This window comes from Anoplophora glabripennis, unplaced genomic scaffold (genome assembly GCF_000390285.2).
Source record: "Anoplophora glabripennis isolate ALB-LARVAE unplaced genomic scaffold, Agla_2.0 scaffold3288, whole genome shotgun sequence".
In the NCBI taxonomy this organism is placed as follows: domain Eukaryota; kingdom Metazoa; phylum Arthropoda; class Insecta; order Coleoptera; family Cerambycidae; genus Anoplophora; species Anoplophora glabripennis.
The window spans coordinates 1-7999 of NW_019419362.1; the positions used below are offsets into that span (position 1 = coordinate 1).

The window sequence follows — 7999 nt, forward strand, 5'->3', positions numbered from 1 at the left end:
CTTAATATATAAAAATGTTTATTATTACTAAAAATTATTCCATTTTTTCGTACAAGTTTGCTTTGATATAAAAATTAATAGCGCACTCTTATCTGATTTATAGTCACTACTCTTTTATTATAAAAATAATTTTATATGCCTTAATGCGGACTCCAAGGAGACTGCAATACAAAGAATTATAGTGGACCAGACTAGGCTCCAAATCCCGGGTCCGAATCGTTCTTACCTGGACAATATGCCCGTGTAGAGCATCTATACCTGGATTGTCTTGGCAATTGCTCTTAACTAGCATTCAGATAAAGTCCTGATTTTGCCACATAGCTTTGTATTTATAAATGCATATTTAAAAACATCAAAAATTTTTCAGTTTTTTTCCTAAAAAAACATCATTTATTCATAAAATTTCATTAATAGAGTTAACATAGTAACCAGAATATAAATATAATGTATAAAGTTAAATGATATGTAGGATAAACATGAGGAACCGCGGCAGCGTGCAGGTGCATATCACTGCTCTGCGCCCGTCGCATCGATATCCAGCAGATCATAAAGAACCGGTAACAAAAGTGTCGCATACCTGCATTTCATTTCCAAAGTCTATGCAAGCACGCGGCTACCGTACCATTTAGAAGCCATTTATTTTTATTGAGGTGCAGTAAGAATAATTCGGACCCGGAGTTTGGGGCCTAGCCTGGTCCACTATTTAATCCTTTTTATTGCACTCTCCTTAGAGTCTGCATTAGGCATATAAAATTATTTTCAGAATAAATTGTGCATCCCAGATTTTCGGAAAAAAATGTGTATGAAGAGTAATGACCATTTTTTAATATAAAAACAAAACCATGATATTACTTGGGGGCGACGTCCTTAAGGTGTGTGTGTTATATCACCGACCTGTTGTATGTGGCAACTTATTGTAGTTATTCTCTTGAATATTAATTGTTGTGTTAAAAACTAAGATTTTCATCCAACAATCCATACAAATTACAAAGGTTAAGGCCTGCTGTCTAGCTGACCACGCAAGTAGATCTACCCACTTATTAAAGTAATGTCAAAAAACATGCTAAAATAGACAGTGCTTCATCTTGTAATAACTACATATTTTCTCTGACATTCAGAAGTATGTACATCTTTTAGAAGACTTTCGCCAGTTACCCACACAACAACTTAATGTGAGTATTATGAAAATTGTTAATTTATTCCATCCATTACACGTTTTCTGGTACTCTAGATCTTCCATCTACGATATCCCGACAGCGGTGTCTCTACACCTTTGCATAACCTGATCGCGATGATGGGTGAACTCGTAAGGGAAAACATTCTACATGTAGCTGGGATATAACATTGGCAGTCGGACGACACCCTATAAATTAATAATATGTCAACCAATCTATTACTGTCATGAACGTGGGCTATAATTATTCATCAAAATATCATAGTCAAAATCCGCAATAGAACCGACAGGAACATATAAGATAATATAATAAAAACATTCACAAAAAAAATGAATACCTTAGGTTCCAGTATGGTTTGTGTTTAATATGCAGCCGATTGATTTACTTTTACAACTGTGGAAAGCTGTAGCTGCCTTATTTTGGAGTGGTTTAAAGAATGGAATTTGAAAAAATTCTTGTTATCATACTGCATATTTAATTAAAGGTAGTTCTGTAACTAGAAACAGGAAAATATAAATAGACTCTAAAAGAAAATCTATTAATACGAAAAAATGTAATTATGCAACTTAAATTCCTGACGTTGATCCCCTTGTTCCAACAATACAATTCCTTCTAAACTGTAGTAGATGATGATTTCAACTATGGCACTTTTTTATTTAATTTCGATACCAACATTCTTCACAAAAAATTTTCATTGTAAGAGTCAGTATGCTGAAATTATTTCTCATGCACCACTAATGGTATTTCCATTTTCACAGTTTACATTTACGAAATATTTTGTTCGTCCAAAAAAACCCTCATCGAAATTTATGGAAAATAGAAAATTCTGATCGGGTAAAGAAAAAATAGGAACGCCTCAGAAAACACCGCTGAGATACGGATGATTCCATAAGACCATAACAGGCCCCAACAGCGTGCCGAATTATTATTTTATTCTTCCTTTTATTTTAACTTTTTTTATGTTAGGGTTGTGGTATTGCTTTATTGCAATTTATTTTAGCCAATTTCTTTAATGAATGTTTTCACCTTTCCAATTCTATTCTATTTTACTTTCAAATATGTATTGTATATTGTAAATTAGTTTATAATTGTTTCATTCAGTCTTCCAGCTCCCAAGTGTCTAACACATCAGGAGACTACCACCACTGTTCTGTTGTTTTCAAATGTTATGTACAAACCGCAAATTAATTAGTTCAAAATAATCTTGCATAACTTCATCACTCCATCAGATCGAAATAGGAAATTTCCTTCCTCTACCTCAATTCCTTTCATCAACACGTGTTTACTTTTACTTTGATTAATAATATTAATATGCACTTCAAACTCATTCACTTCACATCGCTAATTCCTTTTTTTATCTCGTTAACAAAGAGACATCATTTGCTTACGCAATGAGAGACGTTCGCTTTGAAATAAATCTAAATGTCTTCCAAAAGCGTATCTAATTCGTTTCTGCTGTAGAATTGATATTACTCCTGTTACCGTTATAGTTTTGCGATTTGTAGATGGTCAATAGATGTATATAGTATTAATAAACAAAATATAAAACCTTTAACGTTTTGTTCTTATTATATCGGAGTGTCTTCCTGTGTCTAATATTCCTTGTACATATAGCTACCACAGATTCTCCAAAAAGAAACAATTTAAATAAACATACCTATGTATATTGTTTCGTCTAGTTGTTAAAGAGTGTCAAAGAATTATTATATACGAGTATTTCTTCTGAGCATAGATGTCATCTACAGTTACGGTCTAACTAGAGCTCTCCACTATGTCTTCATTAACTGCTTAAGACATACCAAGCAGCAAAAAAATTACGGAAGCAACCTGTAATGTAGGTATTATGAAATCATGACGCCCCTAGAGCTTTAAATAATGATGCGAAAATAACTGTTCATAACATGCATACAGTCAGTATTTTCATCTATGACATACGGATAAAAATAGCAAGTCCAAAACTGGTTTGTTCGGCTGACGAATGATTGAGCTGTAGTTAATGATATTGCTGGTATAATCCAATTATAGTAGAGGTACATAGCCCTTAGAGTAGTTGTTTCCTGCAATATCTTCACCTAAAACTTAACTTTCATTCTCATAGGGACGACACTGGTCACGCTTTTATAGAACTTGCATTACAGGTCGCTTTCTGCCATTTTTTGACCGTTTTGTAGGTCATAGGCAGTTAGTCGGCGTCTTGTGCAGGGTTGTGAGACATAGGTTGGTGGAGAAGCGCCTTCGTTCCATATAAACAGCGATTTTCGTCGTTACGATTCTCATTTCAGCCCGATAATGCTGCTATCCACGTCAGTGTCTCGACGAAAGCCTGGCTCCATACCATATAGATTTGAACTGGCCTGCCAAGGCGCCGGATTTCAATCCTATTAAGAACCTCTGGGACATTCTAGTTCGCGACGTTTACGTTGACTGCTGGCAATACGACAACGTTCAACAGCCCAAAACGGATATATTTAAGGTTTGGGACCGCATACTGTTGGATGTTCTCTCGTTGCTGATTCAAAGCATGCCGAAACAGATGATTGTGGTGATTGAAGGATCGGGAAACGTTACTAGTGTATTATTTGTTAGATTTTCGTATTAAATTATTTGTTAATTTTGTCAATAAACGTTGTTTTATTAAGTGAGGCCAATTTTAAGAAAAAAAATTTATAAAATTTGAAAATCATTATTTTGCTAATTTTCAATCACGGCCCACAAACCGATTTGTAAAAACATGTCTTTCACCAAAATTTCATTGGGATTAGTAATACATTGGTTGAAGAGATATTCAGGAAAAATAGGGTGGGCCCATAATTTTGTGTCACACTGTACAGGGTGTCCCAGAATATGTGAGCAATCTCTGGTATTTATACAGGGAACGTTGAAATAACATGACAAGTCCCTATAAAATTTTTCCCTCTACAGAGATACCTAAAAGATGCCATGCCCCTGAAAATCAATTTTTTTCAATAACTTTTAAAATACTTTGTGTAATTTAACTATATTTTAATACGATGGATAACAGATAAGACTCCTTAAGAATTGACCCAAAAACAATTTGGCTTATTTGGTTTGCCAGGGACGGACTAGCTGTAGCACAATAATGTCAATTTTTTTACACCCTTCTCGATAAAGACACAAAAATAATATTTTTAGATAGTTTGAACCTTAAACTAAAAAATATACTCTTGGTTGATATCGATAAAATGAACTGTTTTCGAGAAAAAAACTATTTTTGTTTAATTTGATTTCTATTACATCCGTAGAGAGAAATAATCCAATGGAATTTACATTATTTCTGTGCCTATCTAAAAAAATGCCACTTTTATTTACATTTGTTTTTCCCTTAATTTTTTGTTGCTATGATTGTTTGTTTGACATTTACCGATTTAAATAAGAATTTACAGTACCTATCTGAGACTGTCAGTTAACGATAGACTGTGTCGAAACTTGTGATATTTTCCTTATTTTTTTTTATTCCACGTATTTATTTTAATTGCCGTAATGGAATTTACGTTTGCTGAATATGCCGACATAAATTTATTGTTTGGACTTGCATCATGTAATACCTTAGAAGCCAAAAGGCTTTATGAAGAACGATTTCCAAATCGAAAAATTCCTAATAGGAAAACTTTTGAAAGAGTGGATCAGCGTTTAAGAGAGACTGGTAAAAATTACAATGTATTTGTTACTTGCATTAGAGTACTTTTTGAGTAGGTAATAGTTATGTAGAATTGAAATGCTGTAAATAATTTTAGGAACGTTTGCCAAAGCTAAACACAATCGTGGAAATCAAATTAATCGCGGTGAGGTTGCTGAAGATATCCTAAAGCAGAACCTTCAAAAAGTGTCCGGAAATTGGCTGCCCAGTTTAATTGCCCAAAATCTACAGTTCTTAGAATCTTTAAAGAGAAGCAATTGCATCCTTATCACCTACAGAAAGTCCATGCACTTCTTCCTGTAGACTTTCCGCGAAGGATAGAATTCTCTTTACGGGCCAAGCTGGATTTTGTAAAATTTGAATCGCAAACTCCCATAATTTGCATTTATGGGCAGAAGAAAATCCACATGCTTTTTTTGTGACGCATTATCAGTACCAGTTTGAACCCATTAACTTATGGGCCAGAATCATCGGGCAACATTTCATTGGACCATTTATTGTATTGACTAGAAGGTTAGCTGGGGAACTTTATTTGAAATTTCTCCAAGACAACTTGCCAGAACTTTTAGACGACCTTCCTCTGGCAATACGACATGGTATGTGGTTCATGCATGATGGAGCACCACCCCATTTTAGTCTAGCAGTTCGAGGACACACAAACAGGCATTTCGAAAATAGTTGCATAGGAAGAGGAGGACCAGTAGCTTGGCCTCCTCGATCACCAGATTTAAATCCATTAGCTTTTTTTAAGGGGATATTTAGAAACTTTATTAAAAAATGATTAATTTTCATTGTCGCGAAATAAGGAATTGCAGCACTGTGAAGAATCCAACAATCTGTAATTCGCAGAGCTAGGGAATGTATAACATTATTAAGAGCTCAAGTTGAGCCGACATACAAAATTATGTAATAAAAATCATATTAAACAACAATAGTGTTTTCTCGAAAACAGTTCATTTTACCAATATCAACCTAGTGCCTTTTTTAGTTTAAACTATCTAAAAATATTATTTTTGTGTCTTTATCGTAAAGGGTGTAAAAAAATTGATATTATTGTGCTACGGCTAGTCCGTCCCTGGCAAACCAAATAAGCCAAATTGTTTTCATGGGTCACTTCTTAAGGAGTCTTATCTGTTGTCCATCGTATTAAAAAATGGTTAAACTACACAAAGTATTTTAAGTTATTAAACAAAAATTGATTTTCAGGGGCATCCTTTCGGGGGTCTCCGTCCCTCTAGGCCCTCTAGGGAAAATTTTTATAGGAACTTGTCATGTTATTTTAACGTCCCCTGTATAAATCAAAGAGACTGGCGACATATTCTGTATATTTGCAATTGAAATTGAATTTTAAATTATTTTGGAAACCTTTTGCGTTTCAGCGTTGCTTCCAGTTGATAGTGTCTAAGAAGGAATTAAAGGGATAGACATATGAGAGCCCTAGTATCAAAGGCGGCAATCTCCACCATTTCCACTTTTTGTTAAAGCGCAAAAAACTACTACACTCTTATTACTGCTTAATTCAAAGGAAGCATAGTTTCCAATGAAAGAAAATGCTAAACTACATTAGATTTTAAGGTTAATGTACCTAAATTTTTTATATTTTCTGAAAAAATGTACAAAAATAAATGGAGAATGCCGTGTTTGATACCAACAGTTNCTGTTATCCATCGTATTAAAAAATAGTTAAACTACACAAAGTATTTTAAGTTATTAAAAAAAAATTGATTTTCAGTGGCATCCTTTAGGGGTCTCCGTCCCTCTAGGCCAGGGGTCGGCAAGTAATTTTAGGTGGGGTCCGGATACTTTTGAAAATTTTTAACGAGGTAAAGAAAAAAATTTGTTTGTTATTTTTTTATTTTAATTTGGACTCAAATTTAATCTGCTTACTAACCATTAAGAACTCACACACTCACACAATTGTAAAATACTAGAAAAAATGATAAGATTGGCACTTAAACATAAAAAATATTTTTTAAATTGAGTAATTTATACTTTCAAAAAATTTTTGGCGGTCCAGTATTTTACCTTGCGCGGTCCGGACCTGGACAGCGGTCCGCCAGTTGCCGACTCTTGCTCTAGGCCCTCTAAGGAAATTTTTTATAGGAACTTGTCATGTTATTTTAACGTCCCCTGTATAAATCCAAGAGACTGCCGACATATTCTGTATATTTGTAATTGAAATTGAATTTTAAATTATTTTGGAAACCTTTTGCGTTTCAGCGTTGCTTCCAGTTGATAGTGTCTAAGAAGGAATTAAAGGGATAGGCAGATATCCACTTAGATATACATTAAATACATAATATATCTAATTCATTGTTATCTGAAATTTTATTAATATATTAGAGTTCATAAATCTTACCTAGAGCTGAAGTATATTTTATAACAGGCTTAGCCACCAGCTGCTTATCGTAAAAGGACGACAATAATGGCGCCGATTTGATCACTGGTACCACCTGCTTGACGTACGTCGGTACTACGTGTTTGTAGACGGAGGGAACTACCTGCTTCACTACCGCTGGTGCGACCGACGCGTGGACAGATGGCGCGCTCTTCGACACCACGGCATTGAACCCGTTTACAGGGTCGGCAACATAGTCTACTACGCGGATAGATCCGTCGGGCTCCACCAGGGAGTACTGGCCTTTCACCACGTCCCCATCTCTGCTCTCCTGCTGAGCCTTGACATCACCGGTGTGCGGGTCGGAAACTCCGTACCTGAAAGCGTATTTCGGATGGGACTGAAAAAAAAATAATAATAAATGAAATTATTATAGATTAAAATCCAAAGTTTTTTAAATACAAATAAAGTAATTAGGTATGTTGTGCGCTATAATATTCTATCACCGAAATGGTGATTATTTTGTCAAAAATTAGAAAGAAAAGAACAGGCCATGTGAATATATACTTCAAAGGTAGTTTCTTTAGATGAAAATAAGCCGATTCAGATTAAATTAGCTTTCGCTTCTTTAAAAATTTGTCTGCCTTCAGAAAAATATTTTATTGAATTTCTTAAGAGAACCCCATAACATTTCAATAAAATTTAATATGAGATGTTTTTTATGATAACCAAGTGTGAAAATTTTTCCTTATAGGTCGCTAAAAACATCTTAAACTGTGTTTTAACTTTTTTGCCATATTTATTTTGTTGGTCAAAATTTTGAGAAAT

General features: G+C 34.3%; 1 protein-coding gene across 1 annotated transcript; it reads right to left on the reverse strand.

The window, feature by feature from the left end:
- Positions 1–7192: 7192 nt before the first annotated feature.
- LOC111692760 (cuticle protein 19-like) lies at positions 7193–7571 on the reverse strand (the record flags this gene model as incomplete). The annotated part of the gene is made up of 1 exon (XM_023456872.1): positions 7193–7571. A coding segment is annotated over one exon (379 nt), but the record flags the coding sequence as incomplete, so codon positions are not given.
- Between the last annotated feature and the right edge of the window lie 428 nt (positions 7572–7999).